At 39.7% G+C, this 25,718-nt stretch overlaps 2 protein-coding genes across 11 annotated transcripts in view; one reads left to right on the top strand and one right to left on the bottom strand.

Moving 5' to 3' along the window:
- The first annotated feature begins 800 nt into the window (after positions 1-800).
- On the top strand, positions 801-12,897 carry Tm4sf20 (transmembrane 4 L six family member 20). The gene is made up of 4 exons (XM_013008921.1): positions 801-983; positions 7,471-7,536; positions 10,846-10,997; positions 12,618-12,897. Exons 1-4 carry the CDS (start codon positions 801-803, stop codon positions 12,895-12,897), a joined length of 681 nt encoding a protein of 226 aa, XP_012864375.1.
- A 4,929-nt stretch (positions 12,898-17,826) lies between these two features.
- Mff (mitochondrial fission factor) overlaps positions 17,827-25,718 on the bottom strand; it is a 31,324-nt gene continuing 23,432 nt past the window's right edge. For 4 of the 10 annotated variants that reach the window (XM_013010127.1, XM_013010164.1, XM_013010146.1 and 1 more), the window contains 4 exons: positions 24,346-24,378; positions 22,873-22,932; positions 20,023-20,107; positions 17,827-18,674 (listed from right to left, as the gene is read on the bottom strand). In XM_013010127.1, coding sequence (XP_012865581.1) covers positions 18,543-18,674; positions 20,023-20,107; positions 22,873-22,932; positions 24,346-24,378 — 310 coding nt within the window. In that variant the 3' untranslated portion in view covers positions 17,827-18,542. The remainder of the gene's footprint in view (positions 18,675-20,022; positions 20,108-22,872; positions 22,933-24,345; positions 24,379-25,718) is intronic. The other 6 variants (XM_013010135.1, XM_013010170.1, XM_013010155.1 and 3 more) reach the window with 2 other exon arrangements.

The following is a 25,718-nucleotide window of genomic DNA, read 5'->3' as shown; positions in this document are numbered from 1 at the left end:
TTCAAGCCTTAAATGAAACAAGATAAATCAATTTCTCCTCTCTTTGTTCTCCTGTTGATATCTCTCATCTGGTTGTCATACCTGATCGCTCAGTCAGGTAGCATTAGCCAAACCTCCCATATATCTTAGATGGGATGGGATAAATCCAATATAGTGTACAAGACTGGAATTTTAAAGAAAAGCGTTTGTGTGTGTGTGTGTGTGTGTGTGTGTGTGTGTGTGTGTGTGCATGCATACACACAAAGAGCCTGAAATGAAATCCTTGTATTCAGAATAATTGAGAACGTTGGAATTGTAATACCACTCCCCACAAAAATATATACGTGGAAGAAAAATATATATGTGTTTCTGTTCTTTATTAAGTAATTCCAAAATAAGGAATGAGTATCAATAATAAGGAAAAATAGTTTGTGCTAATTGGATATGCTCGTTTTTACTTTTTGTAAGGTATGCATACTGGTAAAGGAATATTTTAAAGAAGCCCATCTCAAATCCAGCCTCTCCTCCAACCCTTCCGCCCCAGTTTTTATCTGCCTACCGGCATGTGCTAATTTGCCTCACAGCAACCACAGGTTTTTATTTCTGCTGGCCTTCCTTCAACCTATCATAACATAAAATGATCATTAGTTCCCGTCATAATCCTCATAAGTTAACGTCCTGCCCTATTGGACTCTGGACTACTTTTTGAAATTCATTTTTCACAAGTGCTAAACTTTAACCAGAGCATGGGCATAAAAGTCAGGAGAGAGCCACGAAAACCCAGCCACTTGGATGAGGTTTCTAGTTGAACAGGGCTGACCATGACGTGCTGCGAGGGCTGGACATCCTGCAATGGCTTCTCCCTGCTGGTGCTGCTTCTGCTGGGGGTTGTTCTCAATGCAATTCCTCTGGGGATCAGCTTGGTCGAGAAAGACCAAGCTTTTCAAAACCCCATCTCTTGCTATGAGTGGTGGTTCCCGGGGATTATCGGAGCAGGCTTGATGGTGAGTAATCCTCCTCTCACTTGGTTTGGAGAACGGCCTGTTTTGTCTCTCAGCCATGCGGTCAGCTAGGTCTCTCTCTGTCTTTTCCTCCAGTCAGAAACAATGGTACAGTACTGATTCATGCTGCTCATCAGCAGTATGAGCTGCAGGTGAGATTTTATGGGATTTGCAATGTACAAAGTATTCGGTATTGGCTAGGGGACTTAGGAAAAATAGAAAATAACTGACAAAAGTGGGTTAGATTGTTATATAGCAAATTTCTTTTCCCCATGGGTAGGGTAGTGATTCTAATAATCATAGTTTTGTGTTAAGGATCATTGTCTTTCTCAAGTTTTTCTTTTGGATGTGGTGCTGGGGATTCAACCCAAACCCTCGTACATACTAAGCACGCACTCTATCACCGAGCTACACCACCTGGCCCCACAGACAATGATCTATTCCTCAGCTTCCCTTTGCCTCTACCAATCTCTTAAGTGTTTATGGGAAACCCAGGAGGAATGGGAAGCTGCTCAGTAGACCTGAAAAGCCTCCCCATGCCTGACTACTGTCCTGGACAGCAGCATTGTGAGGCAAAAATGTGGCATAGCCTTCCGAAGCATGGTGTTCATCTGTGACTGACAGACTGAAACTCTGGGAGTTTGTCCTCCGGGACTTTTTGATTTGGTTATTATACAAATCCTGGGTCACTATGGAGTTTGAGTTGACAGTCCTTCACGGGTCTACTTCTGCTGAAATCTGCAGCAGAGCAGTTCAACACAGAATGTGTGAGCATACCCTAACACAGGTAGCCTAGGCACTTGCAGTAATTAGTAGAGAGACATTTTCCTGGGAGCTGTGATGCAGTAGGCTTGGCAGAACCCAGTGTATTCCACCATAAAACAGGGGGCCTAGTTAGTACCCAATGTGTGTGTGTGTGTGTGTGTGTGTGTGTGTGTGTGTGTAAGAGAGAGAGAGACAGAGAAGGAGAGAGAGAAGAGAGTAAGACAGAGACAGAGAGCGACAGAGATGCATGCTCCTTCAAGAAGCCTACTTAGTACCCAATGTGGTGTATGTGTGTGTGTGTGTGCGTGTGTGTGTGTGTGTGAGAGAGAGAGAGAGAGAGAGAGAGAGAGAGAGGCAGAGAGAGAGAGACGGAAACAGATACAGAGAGAGAAAGGGATGCAAACACTGACAGCATCAGTATTTTAGAGATGCTGAAACACAGAAATAACTTCTACAGAAATTCAGGACCTATATACAAAAGAAAAATTCAATACATAGCCTTCTAATTTAATTACTACTTTTTACGATGATTATTTTTGTTTGTTTGGTTTGGGTTACTAAGTCAGAACCTTGCTATGTAGCAGCTCCCAGAGAGCTGGTGCTAGCACAATTCCTGGTTTAAATCATAATTTCTAAGGATGATTAATTACTGCCATTAGTATTGTCCACAGAAATAGATTAAAAAAACACTTTTAGATGTGGGCATGGTGGTACATGCCTGTAGTGCCAACTCTCAGAAGGCTGGGACAGGAGGATTACAAGTTTGGAGCTCCCTGGGCTACATAGTGAGACTCTGTCTCAGAAATCACAAACAAAACTAAAATGCAAACAAAACCAGCCCCATTCCCCACACTGCTAGGCCACACTACCTCTTCCCTCTGGCTGGCACTGTGGATTGGGGGGTCTCCCTGGCATCAGAAAGCCATGGAAGACAACATTCTCTAAAGGTCAAGGGGCACTGGCTTCCTCCTCCTTCACCATCAGGAGCATCGATGCACCTGGTGTAGGTAGAGACAGCTAAAGAGACAGGTTCTGGGACGTTATAGACTTCTTCAAACTTCCAGGACAGCGCTCATCCAGGCTGGCAGAGAGAAAACACTGCTCCATCCGGGGAAGTTAACCCTCACACCCACCTCTTCCCCTGTGGAAGGCGGCGCTTCTCCTCAGCAGCGCGAACCTCCCTGGCATCTGCAGTAAGGGAAGGCCAGGAGATGCTGGCTCAGTACCACAGAACAATGACAATGCCCACAAGGCTCCTAACCGCCAGAGTGAACAGAATCCATTTAGCAAAACCCCGGCGGTGTTAGACAAATACGGTTATTGACAAAAACCCCACCATGAATTCAAAATGTGTTTTCTTCCTAATCTTAAAGAAGCCCGAGGTCATGATTCTTACAGGAAGAGAAGAGACAAAGGCTCAGACAGAGACCCAGGAGCACAAACTTACTATTATTGATAGGCTTCTGGGTGCCAGCTACTGGGTTCATACATTACAGCACTAGCTCTTTTTGACCTGCATGATAATCTGGGCGCATGTCATCTTTACAGATCAGCAAATGGAAAATTGAGAATGTAAACAAGGTTGCACAGCAAGTGTGAAACCCAGTTCCAGATTTATCTGACTCCTAAGCTCGTAAAGGACCAGAGTCCTCAACACCTGTCTCAGATCCACAGAAGGGAGAGATAAAACCATAAAGTTAACTGACCAGGAAACTGAATGACATTCCGGTCATACATACTTGTGAAGCAGTTTCAGAGAAGCCAGACTTCCTTGTTTCACAGTTGCATCTACTTTAGTGTCCTCAATAAATATTAACCAAAGGTTCCAGAGCATCACACCACACTTCCTCTCGCTATAACTGACTTCATTTAAAGGATCAATCTCATTGAAATGTCTGATGCACTTTATAGGCTGAAATTCTATTTCCACCAGTAAACAGATGGGTAGGAGAAGGGCTCAGGATACAGGTGGATTTTCATGACCCTCGGATATATCTAAACTATGGATGTGTTTTCCAAGGGGAATTTATGTCTTTGACAACATCTATGAAATATTGACTAACTCAAGATGACCAACCTCTCCACATACTTGTAAATATGCAAAGAAGTTCATAAAGGAGAAATCACTGCCTGTAATTAGCACTTTGGTCGTAGCTTTTGCAATGTTTTGGAGACTGCTGTAACATTTCCTATCAGCACTGCTTTAGAAATAGGGAACCTTGTACTAGAGCTAATAATCCAAACTCTGCAGTTTTTTTTTTTTGGTTATTGATTACTTCATGGAATACATTTATTTTATGGTTTTATGACTTACCCTAAACAAGGAAAACCTCTTTATCTTTGAAACAATGACTAAGTAAAATGTTGTGAAATTATCTGTAACTTAGTATCTACTGGGGAAAAAAATCAATACAACTGTTACTTAGTCAAGAATTAACAGAAATATTAAAAAATCTTTCCTTGAAAAACACACAGAGCAATCAGTTTATTTTATGTGAAACCAACTGCAAGCATAATATTTACCATTGGATTTTTTTTATTGATTTCACTTGCTACATAATGGCAATTTATCAAAGTCGGTTATTAACTGGCAATTTATCAAAGTCAGTTATTAAACAGAAAATAAGTGGTTGAAAGCTAAACCGATAGGAACCATCATACATAGAAGCACTTGTAAAAAATCTACATCTTATTAATTTTTAAAATGTTGGGGGAGGCAGTCATGGGCTTGAACTCAGAGTCTTGCTCATGCTAGGCAGGTACACTACCACTGGGCCCACACACCCACAATCTTTCCACCTTAGTTATTTTGGGGGTAAGGTCTCATGTTCTTGCCCAGGGTAGCCTCAAACTGTACCTTCTAAGTAGGGATTAAAGATGTGCACCACCAAACCCAAATTGTTGATTGAAATAGGGTCTTACTAATTTTTGTTGCCCTGCTTGAACTAGAATTGACATCCTCCGATCTCTACTTCCTGAGTTATGTTTTTTTTTGTTTTTTCTATTTACGGTGAGCTATGGCTCCATGTGTTGTTCTCTTGTTCAACAGGAGTTTCAACAGGCTGGTTCTGTCAGAGTTTTTAATGGTCTATAGCTCCTCTGTACTGCCTTATAAAATTGTATAATTTCTAAAACAAGAGGAAATATAGGTTTCTAGGAAAAAAATTACCAATATCTGTGAGACTCTTCTCTCCAATAAACCACCAGAAAAACCAGAAGTGGCACTGTTGTTCAAGTGGCAGATGCTTGCCTTGAGCTGAAGAGCTGAGGGACAGCGCCCAGGCCCAGAGTTCAACCAACAAAAAAAAAAGAAAAAAGAGCAAAAGACTAGCAAGACTTTTAATTTTTCTTAAAACCCATGTATTTAAATATATTTAAGAATCAAAGTGAAAGAGTATCCTCATAATTATTCACTCATGAAGGAAATTATGTGGAAGACGTATAGTTAAGTCACACACGTGTGTGTGCACGCACACCTGCATGCATCTCCACCCCCATATATATATATATATATATATATATATAACACAATTTCACATTTTAATGTCCAACCATTTGGGTTCCTTCAGTTTCCAAGGCACTGAATGGCATAATGATCCAAACACAATGAGTTATCATTACCCACAATGGATGGCATAATAAAGATACCATGATGATATCATGACATCTAACCTTGATGTCATGATGTCAACTGGACAGCAAATCATACAAGTTGTTATTACTTTACAAAACAGCTCTGCAAAGGAATCATGTGAATACATATATAACATGTTTGAGATGAATTAATTCTCAAGCAAGGTAGCAGAATGTCATTTACACAAATAAAAAAATGGAATGGTCCATCCATATAAGTTATAATTTAACTCCCTATACAGAGGAAGATTTTAGACTTTGCAAGCCAATCTCTTCCACAACTACTCAACTCTACTGCTTGTACATAGAAGTCATCATGAACAATATGTAAATGACCACACAAGGGAGTGTATCCATAAAACCTAATTTGCAAAAGAGGTGGTGGGTTAAAATTTGTCATTGCATGTTCTGAACCACTTGTGCTATAAACCCAGGCTGCAGTATAGTTTATGGGTCCAGTAGAAGACATTGTGTGTGTGAATGTGGACATTTGTTTGGGGGCTAAAATTTCCTTTCCCCTTTCCCTTTTCTTTGGGCCTTGGATGGGCAGCCATCTGTACATGTGACCTTTAACTGGCCGCATGTTTGAGATGAGGTAGAAGCAATATTGAGTAAGAGGGAGTCAGCCAATGTGCAAATGGTGTGAAGTTCATCAGGAAAGCTGACTGGTCTGAGGTATGAATTTTGAGCCTGCTCTAAAAGAACAAAGGTGGGTATGACCTTGGAAAGAGTCAGTGAGAAGACCAGGAGATGGGCAAGGAAGCAGTGGCCAGAAGGCAGAGAATGAATGCACTTTCTGTAGGATGAGGCAAGGAATTTAAGATGCTATCCCTGTGGAACTGGTCTAGCACCTGGCTTTTGTGGTCTACATACCTAAGCTTCTGAGTTTCCATCTTGCACTTTTAGGCAACCTGTTGTGCCTCAGTTTCCCCACTGATAAAATACACTTAAAGTAATACCCATATTACTAGATTATGAAGATGGTGTTATGTGCCAGGAATAGTCAGACCTCAGATATTGGGAAACAAGAGCAAGGGAAGGAAGTACTCCAGGGCAGCTAGGCTGAGATGGAAACCACTTTGCTCAAATGCAAGGAAGAAATTTCCATTCCACCCTTCAATGACACAAGATTCTTAGAAAGAATCTCTATAAAAATAGCATAATGAAAACCTGTCTGAAAAGGAGGAAAGGATTAGGGGAACATAACAGAGAAGATGAATTTGTTCAACATATATATATATATTATAAATATATATATAAATATATAAATATATCTCTCTCTCTATATATAGATATATATGAAATTATCACCATGAAACCCTCTTGTACTATCCTAATGTGAAAAGAGTTCTCTGGTCATAGCTGTTGACTAAATATTTAAAACTTGAAACCCAAGTCCTGAGGATGTGGCGTCGCTCTCTCACAGCTTTCTTTAGCAATGTGTGTAAGACTTGTGAACAGCAGTGTAAAGTAAGATCATTACGGGCACAGAAAAGAGAACGTGGAACCCAAAATAATTCCCAAATGTAGGTTTGGGGAGTCTGGCATGATGCTAGAGACTCTGAGAGAAGAAAGGGACAGAAGTGAGAAGGAAGGGCTGTACAATTATTCATTGCTAACTCCCAGGCAAACAAAACCATCGGTTTCTTTCTTGGAGGCTTGCCAGACTGACTCATAGGATTGTGGGAAGTTGGGTAAGTGCCTGCAGGTTGCAGAAACAAGAGAGAGAGAGGAAAAAAGGGGGGAGCGGAGGAAGAGAAGAGAAAAAAAGTGAATTGGGGATGATGCCAAATATTTCTTCCAAAATAATGCATAAATAAACCGTGCTAACCTATTTAAAGTGTAAATCTCTCTGCAGATCATCGGAAAGTGGGAGTGTAGACAGCAGATTTCATAACTGCTATCTTGCTTCTCCCCAGCTCTTAATCATTATGGCTTGAAATTGGATCACAGAGTTCAAGAGAAATCTCCTCTTTGGTTCTGGGGAGCCTTGATTTCCCACCCCGGTTGGTAAATGGAGGGTTGGAGATGACTGCTTTTTTTTTCATCTGATGTGAAAGAATAATACTCTTTCCTGTAATGCGATTTCCAGGCCGTTCCAGCAACAATCATGTCCTTGTCAGCAAGAAAGCGAGGGTGCTGCAACAATAAGACTGGGGTGAGTGCCTGGCGGGGGCTGAAGCACACGTGCATTAGCTTGGGAAGCACCAGGGCATTAGCGCTTACTGACATCTCAGCACAGCCACCCAGGCATCTGCATCAGCACCCAACAGGGCCCCATCCTCAGAAACAGCGGCGGGGGGTGGGGGTGGGGGGGGAGTGGGGAGGATGGTTCTATCATAAGTATGGAAAGCCAGAAGCTATTTTTCTTTTCTCATAAAAATTTCACTTTGGAGCCAGCCTTTAAAGTCTTTTTTTTTCCATCTCTACCTCAGCTAGAAATTAGAAAAATGAGATTATGTTTCGCCCAGAGCTGCAGTCGACCTCATCAGGTTTTCATACTTCAAGACTTGGTAGTTTGGTGGTATGATTTCAACACTTAGGGAAGACATAGGTTTATTCAGTTCTTTGTGCGTATGAAAGATTGGTTTCCTGGAATCTGGATGATAATTAAATGTAGCAAGATAGACACCAAATTTTCATTTAATAGCCACTCACTATGTATACAGTTGAAGCTAAATTCAAAGAAAATAAGTATATATGAATCTAAGTGTCACCCTGTTCAGAATACTTAGCAACAATCTATTCATATTATTTCACCCTCTCAAAACCCTCAAATGAGAAATAGTAAAGGCTGAGATTTGTTGACCATGAAACTGATAGTCACAAAATGAATAATTCCAGTGAAGCAAGTGTGGTTTTCCAAGCCCACGAGACTCATGGTCTTTGCACTATCTCTGCCACTAGTGATTCTTATAAATAAGACTCAGGGTCTTCTGAGAGATCCCAACACACAATGCATGATTATCAGAGCTTGGCATAGTTAATGGTTTTATTTTTATTTATTTATTTAGCCAGTCCTGGGGCTTGATCTCAGGGCCCGGGCACTGTCCCTGAACTTCTTTTTGCTCAAAATTAGAGCTCTACCACTTGAGTCACATTGCCACTTCTGGTTTTTTCTGTGTATGTGGTACTGAGGAATTGAACCTATATGGCTTCATGCATGGTAGGCAAGCACTCTACCACTAAGCTACCTTCCCAGCCCAGTTAATGGTTTTAAAAATGGCTCCCAATCTATTGAGAACATCATCAAGGAAGATTCAAAATCTGGTCTTGCTAGATAGCACCCTGATATTCCAAGAGCTTCCATCTATTACAGGAGATCCACATTTAAACATGAAGGAAGGGGTAACGTTGTCTACAAAGGAATGTACTCATTACCTGACTTGTGAAATGGTAACCCCTCTGTACATCACCTTAGTAATAATAAAAGGTTGTCTTTTTTTAAATTCCCTGTTACTGACTTTCAGTATTCATTTGGAATTACAATGTTGCAGTATTTCTTGTCTGGTTTTATTCCTGATACATTGTACATATTCAATAAATACCAGTTTTCAGTTTCTCCTGTCATTTGTCTGCACAAACATGAGAATTTGGAGTTTGACTTTGCATCACTTGTATACTATATTAGTGACATTCTTGAGAAACACCCTGGTATTCCTCTGAATCCTAGAATGCAAAAATATCACTCTTACCCCCACAATTTACGGTACACTTTAGTATACAAGTGATCGGCTTTTCAATGTCATAAGTTCTACTTCTTTGAGGACACAGCCAGGTGGGGTTATCCAAGTCACTTAAAGCAAAATAATTTCATGCTGTAAGATCTCCTGACAGGCTTCAAGAATAGTGTGTAATATTGCCAATGCTCTGCTATTAATAGTGTTACTTAAACTGTAATTGCCAAGAAATGGGTGGATCACAATTGACTTATTTGATTAATGTCATGAAACCTGGTTAACAGCTTCTTTGTTCACTGGCTGGCAGCTAGATGTTCCTGTCATACCTGATATCATTCAAGTCTAGATAAGACCACAGCATCATAAAAGGAACCTAGACTTGGAGCTGTAGGACAGGAAAGGGTCACTGAGGCTTGTCCCCTGTTTTTACCGCTCCTTGCTTCCTTCTTTTTTCCTCATTCTTGATTCAGAAACAACCAGACCACTGGTGTTTCCTAGAAATCCCAACTAGTTCACCTACCTCCCTTGAGCTATTTTCTCTTTCTGTAAAACTAACAACAGCATTGATTGGGAGGGTCCAGATGATTAAAGGAGCTATTATATGCAAGGTTTAATGTCCTTTAACACACCTGTTGAGAAGCCACTTTGCCCAGTCATTAAAAGATAGCTGGCCGGGCACTGGTAGCTCATGCCTGTAATCCTAGCTACTCAGGAGGCTCTGAGGTTTGGGCTTCAAAGCCAGCCCAGACAGAAAAATCCCTGAGACTCTTATTTCCAATTAATCACAGAAAAAGCTGGAAGTGGCACTGTAGTTCAAGTAATAGAGTGCTAGCCTTGAGCAAAAATGGAGCTCAGGGGCAGGGCCCAAGCCCAGAGTTCAAGACCATGGACCAGCCCCTCGCCTCCAAAAAAATGGCTGAGGAGCACAGCTTACAAATTTACAAATGCTCTGGGGGCTACAATATTTTTCCATCACAGGAGAATGTATTCTCTTGATTGATTTCTGCTAATTTCAAAGTGACTATCATCATCACTAATAACCACTGAAGCAATCTAGAACTTTGAGAGGAAAATAAAAGACACACGCATATTAACTTTTATTTCCTATGCCAAATTCTATGCTTTTTTCTTCTGTTTTAATGATTGACTCATTATTATTATTATTTTGTTGGATGTGGGGCTTGAACTCTGGGCTTGGGTGCTGTCCCTGCTCTTCGGCTCAAGGAGAGCACTTTATTGCTTGAGCCACAGCATCACTTCTAGTGGTTTATTGGAGATAAGAGTCTCATGGACTTTCCTGCCCGGGCTGACTTTGAACCATGATCCTCAGATCTTAGCCTCCTGAGTAGCTAGGATGACAGGCGTGAGCCACCAGCACCCAGATTCATGAATTGTATTTAAAAAAGGCTTCCAATCTTTCTCTCCATTGCAATAGTTCCCAACTGTGGGCAGCTTTAGTCCCAGGAGGACCAAATTCAGATGGAACCCGGGGAGCCAAGAGCACAGATATCAAACATAGGTGCTTCAGATCTAGTCGAGGTTAGGAATCAGGCCTTCATGACCAGACAAAGTGAATACAGCTCAGAATTATATGATGAGGTTTCCAAGGACAGTTGGCAAGTCCAAGTGTATTAAGTGTGACAAAATGCCTATGCTACACACGTTGAATCCAACTATAACCTAAGGTCCAGGATCAGTGGCTGGGGATTCAACACTACGGACTGCTGAGACTTGAAACACACTGAGAATGTGGAATGATGTGGGCAAATGGCTGTTTTATTTTCCAGATGTTTCTTTCATCACTCTTAAATGCCATCACAGTCATCGGTGCTGGGTATTGCATGATGGTATCCCTGCAGGCTCTCGCAGAAGGCCCTCTCATTTGTAACTCCCAAGGCAACCATACAGCTACTTGTCAGTTTTCACTGAAAAACTTAAGGTAATAGTCCACTTAACCCACCTTTTACCACAGTAACACTGACCATAACACTGATGCACAAACAATGTGCATTTTTCTTTGAGGCAATTACTGGATGGACATTCTTATCAATTCAGTATGTTATCTCAGCAGGCAGTGTCGTGAGGAAACAAAGGAATTGCTGCATTCAGAATGCTGTAGGAATGATCTTATCTGCTTGATCTCAGATAGCATAGAGCTGTCTTTTTTAAATCCTTGGTAATGTGGTGTGTACATGTAGAAAAAAAATTCTGGAATTATATACCTTAAACCTTAATGCTTGGAGAGTGGTAATGGGGAATGACCTAGAGGAGTGAGTGAAAGGAACATTATGTTTTACATTTCTGAGCTACTTAAATTTGTAAACCATAAGTCACATTAACTTTACAATGAAAAAAATCAATAAAAACACAGCAAAATAAAATGTAGAGCCTTTTCCTGCAGGTCCTAAAAGAAATCAGATATCCAACCAAGGACTCAATGCCACAAATGGGATAAGAAATTAAGATGTACAGTAAGACTTAATATTGGCAATTACATATAAATGGCTCACTTAAAGGTGTTACCATGCCTAAATCCAGGCATAATTTGCAAAAACTCGAAGACAATCAAATTTATGAGCTACCTGTATAGGATAGTGAATTTAGACATTTATAGTTACATACAAAGTATTTTCTCTTTTGATCTTGTACCTTTAAGAAAAAAATCCACACAAAATTTGTATAGCACAATTACTGTGAATCAAATAGAACCAATGAAATTCTTTCCAACAGATCCGAAGAGGAAAAGTAAGAGATGGCAGCCACAGATGCTGTCCACCTTGAATCCTATGGGGATGGTACCAGGCAGGCTATAACCCTCAGCCATTGCCAGGCTAGGTGGGCAAAGCTAGGGAATGGCTATCGAGTGACCCTGTGCTTACGAACAACTCCATAGAACAGCCTCAGATTCTGCACGCTGCAAATACTGTTGCTCTCTCACGTCCAAAGTCAGCTGTTGAAATCCAGCAAGGCAAACTTCCTAAGAAATATTCCATCTTACTTTATGATAATAAACTGATGGAGGGGACAAATAATCATCTTGAGATAGATATGTTGGGCTGAGAGCATCGCATTTACCATAGCCTTCTTAGAACAAACGTCAGTCATTCTAATCAGACTTACCTGGAATGTCTTATGAGTACAACCATCCATCTAGATTAAGAGAAGATGTAACATAGCAGCTCTGCAGGAAGAAGCATGTCTTGAGAGAGTGGGGCACCTTTATTTGGTTTCTGGTTTTTGGCAAGTAGAAGCATTTATCAAGTTAAGCATAGGTTGATCCATGTAACATTGGCCATACTCCATTTTTTGACTCAATAAAACAGCCATTCCATTACCTCGCCTCCAGGGGGAAGGTGTTCTACAGAAGTTTATCTAGAGAATGCCTATCAGATAATGGGCTATGTAGACCATAAGTTTTATGGCAATTAGAGTTTAAAACTATGTGCTCAGAAAACCTGACCTTAGCTATAATTTCTGGATACAGTATGTCAAAAGAATATTTTTATTATATATGAACTTTTTCTGGGCACAATATCTATCTCTTTCTCTTTTCTTTCAGTGACTTTCATCCAGAATCTTTCAATCTACAGTGGTTCTTCAATGGTTCTTGCGTAGCTCCCGTGAGTATCAAAAGCCCCACCGCTGAAGACATTGCCAAAGACTGGGGAATCCCGAGTTCCAACTCAGAAGAAGACAGATACAGGATCTTCCACTTCTCAGTATTCATAGGTCTACTGGTGGTTGGAATTCTTGAAGTCCTCTTTGGGCTCAGTCAGATACTCATTGGTTTCCTTGGCTGTCTGGGTGGTGTTTCTAGGCCAAGGAGTCATATTGTGTAGTTGAGTGGTAATAAAACAGAAGTGTCAGCATTTTGAATAATTTGAGAATTACATTTCAAATGCATGCCTTTTTGAAGTTCAATAATGGAACATACAAAAGCTGTTGGAGTTGTTTGAATGTAAGAAGTTGCTTTCAGAGTTATTTTCCTTCCACATGGAAAGCACGTAAATGCACAAAACCTCCATGTGGAAAGGAAAATATCATCAGGGGTTGACTTTGGAAAGAGGTGGGAGTGTAAATTTCAGTTTTGTATTTTTCTGTTCTGTTACTCACTTCCTAGAGGGGACGTCTAGAGGTCCAGGAGGAGGGAGGATGGGATAGCACATGTCACCTTAGAGGTCAAAGTAACAAGAATATGTAGTGCTGGGAGGAGCTGACCCCTACCTGTAATCCTAACTATTCAGGAGGCTGAGACTTGGAGGATTCAGATGGAAAGGCCCAGGCAGAAAAGTACGTTGAGACTTCTGCAAAATAACCATCAAAAAAGCAGGGCTGGAGGCATGGGGTAAGTGGTAGTGTGCCAGGCAAGTTCTTGGGAGGCCCTCAGCCCATGGCCCAGGATCAGAAAGTGTGTGTGTGTAATGTACTGAGTGTAATAAAGCTTTTAGTTTAGCTCTCAAATTTTCAGTAAGACAATTACTACAGGAATAAAAGAGGTAGGATAGGTTGTTAGAATTGCAATTAAGACAACAGTTTTGTATTTCAACTGTGTCAACCCTATTGGGATGACTAAGAGAAACCTGCTCATAAATTGGGTTAAATGATTAAAATTATTTTTTTTGGTCGGTCGTGGGGCCTGAACTCTGGGCCTGGGTGCTGTCCCTAAGCTCTTCAGCTCAAGGCTAGTGCTCTACCACTTGACCCACAGCACCACTTCTGGCTTTTTCTGCTTTATGCTTGAGCCAGAACTCTATTTCAGGCTTTTGGGTGGTTAACTGGAGATAGGCGTCTCACAGCCTTTCCTGCTCAGGCTGGCTTAAAACCCTAATTCTCAGGTCTCAGCCTCCTGAGTAGTTAGGATTACAGGAGTAAGCCACCAGCACCTGGCATCATAATGTTTTTATGATTACGTGTTTGTTTAAAAGAAACATGAATTGATAGGTTTATAATGCCATGTTTATATATATATGTATATATATATACATATATATATACATATATATATGTATATATATATATATATATATATATATACACCAAGAAAAGGGAAGAGATTTAGGTGACAGGCACACAAAATTCATTAAACAGTGCTCTCACCTTCCCATACTTATATTTTCACAATAATTTTTAAGTACTGCCAATCTTTCAAATGCTGTTTTCTTTAAAAGATTAACTGTATTTACCACATTAAAATGTTATAAAACATTTATTTTCTATAAAGCATGTTATAAAACCCCTTCATGAAACTACATAAAAATAAAGTGTTAAAACAGACATAACTAAAAATCTACAATTTTACAAATGCTATTACTTCTGCTACTTTTCAGGGTTTTTTTTTTTTGTTGTTGTTCATTAAGCTAAAATTTCTCACAGTCACTTAAATACCTATAACAATCCAAAAAAAAAATAACCAGTAACACTAAGAACTTGTAAGCTTTCTCTGGGACTATATGAAGATACTTTATACACTCCTATAAATGTTTCATCACAAAGGCTTCCCTTAAATATCTCCTTGAGAAGTCTTGCTTACATTTGATTCCAGCAAACCATGTCAGCACTCACCTAAGCTCCTTTCATAACTCACATGTAGCGTGTTTTTGTACTTCCATCACTACAGAATTTAAGGGATTAGGCCCGATCTTTCTCACCCATTTATCTATCGGTCCTTTCTCACTCTGGGTCCTTAGGAAGCCCTGTCTCCCACCCCACCTTACCTGCCTCATCTCTGCCGGGTTCTCTTCATCCTTCAGCACCAGAACCACTTGGTCCAAGTCTGTCCCTACCCACCTAATGGCAAGCAAGTTTCTCTTTCCCTCTCCTTTCTAGCATTTACCATATTTCCCCGTCTGCACCACCTTGTAAGCTCCAAGGTATGAGGATATGTTTAAGTCATTCTTGGTGTGTTCAGTTAGAACAATGCCATTCAAAGTATTCTGTTGGATGTGCTGCTTCAGTCTATCTTCAGTACCCAGCTTTCAGTGAAGGCTGTGTTTATTAAACGCTAAACTGCTAGTTGCCATGCAGTGAAGACAGAGGTAAAAGGATGACAGAACACTGCACTCGATTGAATGGTCCAAAGGTTAGCGATGGTGCTTACAATTTGTCCTCACTCTGGACAGCAGAGAAGTAACTGCAATACTCTGCAGAGGCAGGAAGAGACAGACATACATCTTTTATTTCAGGGGATAAAAGCACCATGAGATATAAGAGCTGGAAGGCTATGTCTTCACTCTTCAGTCTTATGGAAACAACTTCCATGAATAGCAAAAGCCAACAATCAGTGGTTATTATTATTTTTCTTTTCTTTATTTTCTGGGGTAGGAGGTGAGCCACATCACCTCTGATCTGGTATCTAAACTTATGGCTTGAGCAGGCCCCTTCCACACCCAAGTACAGCACACACAGTCATCCGCAAAACCCAAGTGTTTCTTACTCTTACTCCTGTCCTCAATCTCGGTGTGGAATCTGGTACGTGTGTGTGTGCGCATGTGCACGCGTTCTGGTCCTGGGGCCTGAACTCAGGCTCAGGTGTTGTGCTCATGGCTGGTGCTCCCCAGTATCCTACGTCACTCTACCATTCCTCATGCCAGAATCTTTGTACTTTTATTTTTACTCTACCCACCAGCTAAAACTCTCTCGTCTCCTCATCCCTCAGCTAAACTGCTTTTACAATTACCTCATTCTTTAATAAGCCCCTAGTGTGTCTGTTCCTTAAGAGCGGGGCTTGTGGCACATCTTGTACAATTACCATTTGTTCCTAGGTCAGTGCGTGTTCACAGAAGTCTTGACTTTTTGAGATAAAACATAGTTAGGAGTTGACGATGAATATTCCTAAAATAGAGACTAAAAAACAAAACCTCAACTTCAATGCCAAATACAATGAAAAAGCTAAAAAACCCTCATACATGAAAAAATGTACTACTTGGATAAAGCTATCACTCAAAATATAAACAACCTATAAATGCTTTACCAAGTATTCTAGAAGAAAAACATTCCTGAAAGTAGTTAACAATTAAGTTTGCTATTCCTAGTTGGGCATTATTTCAGCCCTGACTGTATCTTTTTGTTCCTCTGCTCCATGCACACTGAATCTTTTTCATTATTTGTTGAAATCCGAAGTTCATCTCAACTAGCTAAGAACTACTTCCTGATTATACTGACCATAACCAGATGTTAGTACCTAAACACTTTTAAAAGCAGAGATGAACAACTTTTGGGGGGTAAATAAATGACCGGATTTAAAGAGTGGGGTAGAGATTCGTTCAAGGCCCTTGACAAGGTCAGGAACAGCAAGCTGTGTGCTCTCCATGAGAAGCAGACTCCTCTGGCACTCTGGCACTGAGTAAGGGGGGGCAGTCTTTTTGAGGTCCCAACTTCAGTCATGAGTCAGTGCCTGACCAAGGCAGGGAATTCTATCTTCCTACACACAACCCGTCAGGGAGAAAGTTCCAGCTTGCTAAACTTTGTTAAAAATCATCGAGGAAAAATGACTTTTGCACCAATCTCCCAGGATTCTTGCTTTTATTTCACGTTGGCTTTGGTGGATCACTTCCACACCTGCTGAGCAAAAGTGGTAGTGTATTTTATCCATCCTTCTGACCATCTCTGTAGTCACAACTGTGAGGGTTATTCCCAGAAATCGCCTTGTGGTGCACATTAAGCTAGAACAAATATAGCAACTGCACCATTAAGGTATTAGTGAAAGTTAAAAGACTGTCATGGGCAAAAGAAAAAAGTCATTGTTACTAAATTTTTGGTCATCCTAAGTACAAAAAAGAATCTTCCTTCAAATATTTCTTTTTGGAGGGACAAGACAGAAGCAAAAACAGAAACATGAAGTTACCTGTAAAGTGAGCCCGCTGTACCATGGACTTTGTAACACCACACAGTTCTGACTTAAAATTAAATAACCATGGACATTTCAAAACCCAAAGTTTAAATACTCACCCCACACCGTGCAGCTTGGCTGACCTGCAGAAGCTCAGGAATCTCCCATATAACTGACAGATGTGTTTAAATCACTGTGATGTTTCTTTGTTCTAAATTTGTAAAAACATGCCACCTAGAAGTGCCAGAGCCCCTGCTAGCAAGGTAAAGTTCTGGAAATCCACCCAAGCCAAAAAGTGCATGTGATGAGCTTAAGGAATAAAGTAATAGTTTTAAAGTTACGGAAAGGCACCATGTCTCTATAGTGGAAGTTGGAAAAACTTCATTACGAAACAATGAAACAAGCAGCCACAGCACTCAAGATAAAGAGCTTGGAATAAGATACGGTTTGTAGTGACAGTGTTAATGTGCTACATACATTAGTTTGAGACCTATCTAAAGAATTTCCTTAATTTTTTTTCCACAACGGCCTTGGCAGAAAGGTAACTGAAGATATATAGAAAGTATGGCACCTAAGTGAATTCTGTTTTTTTACAATGTCAACAGAAACATATTAATTTTTAAGAGCTAAAGACACCTAGGGCTTGGTTTCATTGGTATTTCTCATGACATCCTATACAAGCAGGTTAATACCACAGTGGAAAAGGTGAAACACAACTCAAGGGTTGTCACTGTGACCCCTTTCTGGAAATAGTCATTTAAAAACCACTTACAATGCAGCCAGTGCCCATTCCTTCCAGGATCCAGATGTGAAAGGAGCTAGTGGCTCTTGTGGTTCCCAGGTCATCTGGTGCACTCCCTGCCTGAGAGGCAGATGCAGAGAAAGTAACATGCCAGGAAGCTCTTAGCCTATGAAATAAATCTTTCCGCACACAAACATGGCTTTGGTTGACAGTTTATTAAATACACTACATTTGTACCTTATTCTGTACTTTTTATTGTTCACACATGGACTTGGTAAAAACGTACTTTATAGAAAATTATCTGCAAAACTAAAATGAAAATAAGAACACATACTGCACAGATAAACTGCTGAATTATTAGGAATTATTTTAATATGTACAGGTGATCATGTAGTAGTGGGTCATTTTTGTTAAGACAGGAACTAGACCATGACTTGTAGCATGTTAATGCTGAAATGTCGATGCAACCATGTCTGTTAACAAGACTACTGCTCAATAGTATCTAAGGAAGAGGACAGTCATTGTTTTGCTTTCACAGAGTTTTCTAAGTCCATTCTGTACGCACTCTCTCTGCCTCTCACAGGATGAGTTGTATAGAATGATGAAGCAAAAAAATCAATTTCTTTTTTTTTTTTAAAAAGAAAACAAACTAGAGCCTATTTACAAAACATGCAAAAGGAGAATGTCACGCCGGTGTCTCTGCAGAACTGGTCTAAAGTGAATACAGTTGAGTAACAGAATACACCTTTACTTCTACAAATTATAGGTTCTTCCCCCCTATTTTCTGGGAGAAATACATTTTCAGGGCATGGACTATAAAACGGCATACAATGCAAAGACAGAAACAAGGAAGTTTGCAAATCCTTTTATATTTCCAGCTGTTGAAACAATATATTTGAATGCTGCAGTTACCTCTAGCGGCGAAACCAGAGCCAGCTATTAAGCAGCCAGAATGCTACAGTAATTGAATACATAACCATCTCTCTTTTTGCACGCTCTTTGTTCTCCTCTTCTAGAAGTTGTAGGCGTCTATTTAGTTTGATTATCTAAGTGCAAAACACAAAATGCAAAAGAGAAGCTTTAATGCATGTGGCAACTGAACTCTTAAAAAAGTGGCATAAAAATCTGTCAAAAGAGTAACTACAAGCATGGTTTCACTAGGAGCAAAATAAACACAACGATCAACAGAAAAAAAGTTACTCATCTGGGCTGGGAAGGTGGCTCAGTGGTACAGCGCTTGCCTTGCATGCATGAGGCCCTGGGTTCGATTCCTCAGCACCACATAAGCAAAAAAAGAAAAAAGCCGGAAGTGGCGCTGTGGCTCAAGTGGTAGAGCGCTAGCCTTGAGCTGAAGAGCTGAGGGACAGCGCCCAGGCCCAGAGTTCAGGCCCCAGGACCAGACCCCCTACCCCCCCCCCCCAAAAAAAAATTACTCATCCGACAGGTAAGTTCACTTAACTACTCTTGTCCACTCCCTTTCTCAGAATTTCTGAGTGATTGGTTGTGAGGGAAGGACACTGGTGCCCACCATAGGCTGTTCTGATATAAAAGGTGCAGTAGACATTTAGGCAGCCTTGCCTAAAGAAAGAATATGGGATTCCTCCTCCATGAGCTTCTGGTCTCCCAGCATCAGATGCTCACATTTCCTTGTGGCTATTTACCTTCTCTGTCCACCTCTGAGAGTTGCTGAGTTGGCCCAGCAATGAATCTACTGTGTGGCCCCTGTCATACACCACCCAGACCCTTCAATGTTGCTGGGTGACAGCACACCCTCAGCTGACGGTCCTCCCATGGGCAGCCCTGGGCAGAGCAGCTGCTGGGTTTAATGTCACATCCCTCACTGATCGCCGCTCAAAAAAACAAAAACAACAACTTTATTTCATCCCATTTCCCTCTTCAAGTATTTGACTTACACAATGACAACACTAAACATGCTTTCCTTGTGTGCGTACGTCTGTGTGACTCTAGAAGGAAGCTTGCAAATCCTTTATATTTCTTGCTGTTAAAAAATATGTTTATGAAATTGTAATATCAAAAAAAGACTAACCACAGAATGCATGAAATCTACATGGAGAGACAACTATGCAAATTTAAAACAGGGACTTCCAAATGGAGGCATCAAAGAGAGTAGCAAAGTTCCTAAAGTGACAGTTCCCCAGCCAAACCAGCCATGGTTTGCTAACATGTCAAGATTCTTTGCTAGAATTCTCTCAATTCATTTTAGGTAAACAGAGGTTTAAATTAGATTGGAAAAAACAACAATGGCTAATTCAATAGCTTGACAAATAAACTATTTCAATCCATTGGTTTGACAGAAAATAAAATGTTATGAACTACTGCATTAAATTATTACACATCTTATCTGGATTACATCTTATCTGGTATATCAAATACCTGTCGTCTTAATGAAGCTGCATCCACAACAGTCATGTCATCTGATGTCCCTTCGATTGTGGCATCTATATTTGAAATGGCATACCTAGAAGGTAAGAAACATTAGCATGATTAAAACAGAACTAAGAGTAACTGTAATGTCAGTCATATAACGCATTTTGTTTGCACAAAGAATATTCAGACTGGGTAAGTGGCACTGTGGCTCAAGTGGTAGAGCATTTGCTTTGAGCTGAAGAAATTAGAGACAGCGCCCAGGCCAGGTTCAAGCCCTATGACCAACCAAAACAAAACAAAACAAAAGGATATTCGGACTGCTACTAGCAAGACAAGCTACTAAAGTATTTTGCCGTGTGATGAAATTACCAAAGGAAAGGAAAGCTAAGATGGTAACTACCTACAATACTGGGAAGATGTGGTGAAGCTTTAGGAACTAAAGATACAAATAGACACTGTCCAAGCCAGACACCAACAAAGTTACAAAAGGACCGGTGGTGGAAGGCTGAGAGTAGCCACGATAGGGCAATACAGAAGAATTATTCTCACACAATAATTCCATATGGGTTGTATGTGTAAACATAGTCCCACAGGCAGGCTCCTAGGAAGGGATACAAAATGAACCACAAAGAAGACTGCTAGTTCATGTGCCCTCACACCGCATTGCCTCTTCTTGCCCTTCCTACTCTCAAGTTCTGATTTCCACTTCTTACTCTCTACTGTTTTCTTCTACAGAAGCAAGTAGGAAATCTCAATACATTTAACCACTTCATTCAGATATAGAATTCGCTCAATAATAGCCTAGAGGATGTATATCAATTAACCAAACTGGAAAGTCACCACCATAATCAGTAAAGCATATATTAACCATACTTTGTCCAAATGTAGTCACTTTTAAGTTTAAATGAGTAACAATAAACTGTGAAAAACAAATATGCACAAATGCCATTCTTCCCTTCACCTGAACTTCCGTATTTTAAAATTTAAGAGCTTTAGTGGGATGCAATTTATGTATCACATGGCTCACTTACACGTATAGTTACTGTATGTTTATTTTGGAGAGATGTCACAGTTACTTTCCTGAATGAGCAGAAAACAAATAAGCTGAAGTAATCCCCAGGGCAGTGGAGCATGGATTCCAACACTGGGACAAGTCTCCATTACAACTCCATTTACCAGACAAAAGGGATGTGAGCTAGAAGTACTTACTTCATCTGGGCATGTTCAAAGTTAAGTCTTTAGAAAATCCTATTGTTTCAAATACTGCTAAAAATAATAAAAAAAAACCACTTTATGCAAAATGAGATTAAGAAAGGCTGTGGGCTAACAATCTGAATGTCCCTCTTATGGATTTTATGTGAACTGCCCCTTCTTCCTGGACACAGTAGACCTGCTGGAATACCAAGGACAATGACATCAGCTAGAGAAGGAAAGGACTCAGTAAGTGTGCAGACAGCGTGTCTATTAAGGTAACTGTGCGTGTAGATTAAAATAACTACTAGGGCAGACCCTGATTTCATTCCCAACAAAACAGAAAACAACCAAAACAGGAAACACAGAACAATTATTAGGAAGAAAATAAAGGTTAAAGATTCCTAATTCCCTAATTCCTTTGTTCTTAAAATAAGACTTTGGTATTTTCCTGAGGTGAGGCCTCATATTAGAAGAATGTGAGGAGACAAAAAAGGGGTAGAACCAAGCCATAGCAGCAACTGTCTCTAGGTAAAGCACCTGGCCTCAGTACAGAAAATGAAGTACAATAAAAGAAATCACAATTTAAATCCTGAATTAACTAAGGTTTTAGAAATCTGTAAAAGGTATCTTCCTTTGCAAAAAGTCTCAAGATATACAAGACTTTACATACCTAATTCAATTGAAAATAAAAATTTACTTTAAAATTATTTTAAACTAAAACTCTAGTTTATCAGAATAGAAAACTCTACAAAAGGTCTGGGGACTATGACTCATGCCACCACAGAAAGCAGACATTAGGAGAAATATGTTCAATGTCAGCAAAAAGTTAGTGAAATCCTATCTCATCAAACAAGCCATGGATTACAGGTCCTTACCTATAATCCCAGCTACAGTGGAGACATAGAGAGGAGGATCATGATCCAAGGCCTGTCTAGTCAACTGTGGGAGACTCCAACAACAACAACAAAATACTTTCAGTAACCACAAACTACATCGGCATTTTAGCCTCTGAGATCCTTAAATACTGGTACAAGCCATTCTATCTGCCAATAGGAAGAAATAATTTGCCCAAGCTAAGCATGTCTTAATATGTGAAAGGTGAAGCCACAACAGATGACTAAAACTATTTCAAACAAGATCGCCTTTCTATGTTCAGTTTTCTGCACTGGTGGGCTGCCTGTGTGGTTTCCCTCACTTTGAGGTAAGATGATGTCTTATGGAGAAGACAGTCCATATACTGCAAGTGACATTTAGATAATTTCAGCCAAACAGCAAGTGCTGGACAGAACCCAGGCAAGAATTACAGGAATGAGCATAAAACCCAAATTAAGATGATTTTGTCTGTGTTTTTGCATCATCTCCCATAAGCTATTACAATTGTATTCACACCAGGCTATCCCATAATTACTAAACATTTTCCTCATACTTGTGTGGCTAAATACCATGATGGACAGACTTCCTGCCCTAACAGAGAAGGATTACTCCTTAGGGCAAACTGTAGATGTTCATGCTGTAACTTTAGGTCATGGCTACTACATGCATTATGTTTTGCAAAATACCACTTCCACCAACTTCTTGTTTCCCTTGATAATTACAAAGTACAAAATACCACTTCCACCAACTTCTTGTTTCCCTTGATAATTACAAAGTCTCAAAAGTTACCTGGTGTTGTCATGATGAGGATTAGAAGTGGCGGCAGCAGACCCACCACGCAACACAGGTCTAAGGCGGGATTTTGCGGGAGAAGGCACAAGACAGTATCAGGAAACAGAGAGGTAATAAAATAAAAAGCAAAAACAAGACAAATAAATGTCAAATACGATTATATTGTATGCTTCAATACAATATAATATCTCTCAAATACTTTGAAAGTGTTTGTCTCACATGTCCTCCACTTTTAAGAATTTCATAAATTAACACTTTACCTTTAATTAAAGAAACAGGAAACGTGACAAAAAAAGCACTAACTGATCATTCTTTCTGGAGGTCACATTTTATGAGATTTAAGACAGAGGACAAAGTCTAACTCCTTTCTTCCAGTTGGAAAAAAAATCATGACAACTCTAAAAAGCATACAAGAACCTGTGAGGAGCGCCTGCATGATCGTGGTTGCTCACTAACATCACTAGTTCAAGGCAAAAACAGAACTGAAAGCCAGGCCCATTGCCCAGGGTCCCCTCCTCCCAGCCCATGGCTCTCACTTGGGCCTGATGCCTTAATGTGGCTGCTTCTCGGCTCTCGAACCCTAGGCTCTCCAGACTAAGACACTCGTCAGCTTTGGAGCTGGGGCCACATTAGAGCAGGTGATCCATGTGTAGAATCTAATCGTGAGACAACCAGGAGTGACATACAGGGCTGCTGGAAATGAGGACCAAGGTGAACCGGAAAACTTTGTGGGGCTTTTCACTCAGTCTCAGCACATACTTTAGTTGTATTCTTATTATCAGAAAATAAAAGCACTGCATGTCCACTGATTAACTGACCCTAAAATAATCAATAATATTTGCTAACCAGAGGAAGGAGCCTGAGGGTGTGGAATCCGTGTAAGGATTCTAAACAAATCAGTAAATCCTATTTTGCATGTCTCATTCTCTGAATGATAGTGCTTTGCCTGAATATAAGTATCAAGGCAACAATTATAGAGGTTTAGTATCAAATATACAATGTTTTTTAAAGTGGCACAGTGACAGAACAGAAATCACTATTTTCTGACAACTCAATTCATTTGAGAAACTTTTTAACATTTAGCTTCTACATGTTCTAAAGTTGCTACCAGTATTTAATGAATACTTCTGGAGCTTAGAGGAGAAGGAATCGGAGATTTCTGGAGGAGACATGTTTATAGGTTTTTTTGTTGTTGTTGTTCACTACAGAACACTGAGAAATCACATGTGTTTGAGACAGTTTTTAATTCATCTCATCTTACTAAAATACGTATTCTGTGAAATCAGGAAAACTATTAATAACCTGCAATCCTAAATTATACAAGCATGAGAATGGCTAATTAAATGAAGTGCTTCCTAAGGTTTATTTTTTAATGCATGCTAATATGGCCAAATGGATCTGCTGTATTCAACATATTCCACCACAGAGATTTCCCTTTTATAATGCAGAGCCAGAAAATAATAGGGTTACCTTTCACAACGTATTTCATTTTGTCTTCTCACACTGGCAATTGACACATATAATATAAAAGTAAATTAGACAGGTATTTGGCAGTTAGAAACTTCATTCAAGTACCACTTTCTACCATCAGTATGACTTAGTACATAAATTGTTCAATGTAAATGTTTTATCATTATAGTGGCAACAGGGAAGGAAATCTAAGGCCACCCAGGTTTTAGCATTAAAATGTATACTGACATTTCTGAGTCATGTATGGCTTGACTAAGTGGCATTTCTTTGCTACAAAAATATAAACTGCTAAAAGCAAACAGTTTAATTGGGGGAGCTGGAATTATACATACATTTATAAAAAAATGACAAGTAGATGCTCCATCAACTATACCTTCAAATTTCTACTTTTCACAAGATATATATTTCTAGAGATACTTTACAAAAACGGAAATCATTCATACATTGGTTTCTTATTCTATTAATTCAAAGTTAATACCACTTGCTAAGGAAAAACTATATATAATAATCAATACAACTTGCTAAGGAAAAACTATAAAAAGTAATCAATACAACTTGATAAAAGAAAAACTATAAAAAAATCAATACCCTCCTAAAAATGAAACTTAGGCACAATTCATCCATCAATATTTAAATGATATTCTTACACATAAGCTAAGTTTCTTTTTAAAAATGTTACTCATTTACATTGGAGGATAAGATACAGCTCTAATAGGTGTATCGGAAGAGGTGGGCAACTCTCTCCAGCAAAGGACAAACTCAGTCCTTGTTCAGGACAGTTTTCAACAGATCAGTCTTCTACATGTACAGCATCGACCTATGTCTGTGAACTTTGCTAAGGCATACCCTATGATTTAACTGTATTTTGTGCTAGATTTGGTTTAGACCATCTAAACCACGCTCATCATGAGTAAAAGAAAACACAATCCAGAAATCTCTTACAGTGATGGAGGGGTGAAATGTAAGGTGTGTTGTACTCATAAACTGACATGTTGAATTGAAACCTCTTGGTACATTTAATAAACACAAACAAAAATAACCTGAAAAATAGTTATGTTGAGCAGCTATGAATCTGTATTATTTTATAATAACAAGCAGAAAACCTCTTTTTCTTGACAAACAGCTCTAGCTTAAATTAACTATACTCAATGTGATGGCATAAGACCAAAGATATTGCAGTAGCATAATTTAGCCGAGTCATAATATAGAAAAGGAAAAAAAAAAAGATGCAGAGAGCAAGGAACATAAAAGCACTTAAAACTTCATAAGCAGTATCACAGTCATGCAAGTAGAACATTATCCAAATTTCACATTCCTATTTCTTCCATCTGAAAAGTCATACTAGATGTTCCAGTTTCCTAGGGGAAACTGAC

The sequence above is a fragment of the Dipodomys ordii genome, unplaced genomic scaffold (genome assembly GCF_000151885.1).
Source record: "Dipodomys ordii isolate 6190 unplaced genomic scaffold, Dord_2.0 Scaffold1, whole genome shotgun sequence".
In the NCBI taxonomy this organism is placed as follows: domain Eukaryota; kingdom Metazoa; phylum Chordata; class Mammalia; order Rodentia; family Heteromyidae; genus Dipodomys; species Dipodomys ordii.
The sequence above is the reverse complement of the archived record's forward strand: the minus strand, read 5'-3'. Positions and strand labels throughout refer to the sequence as shown.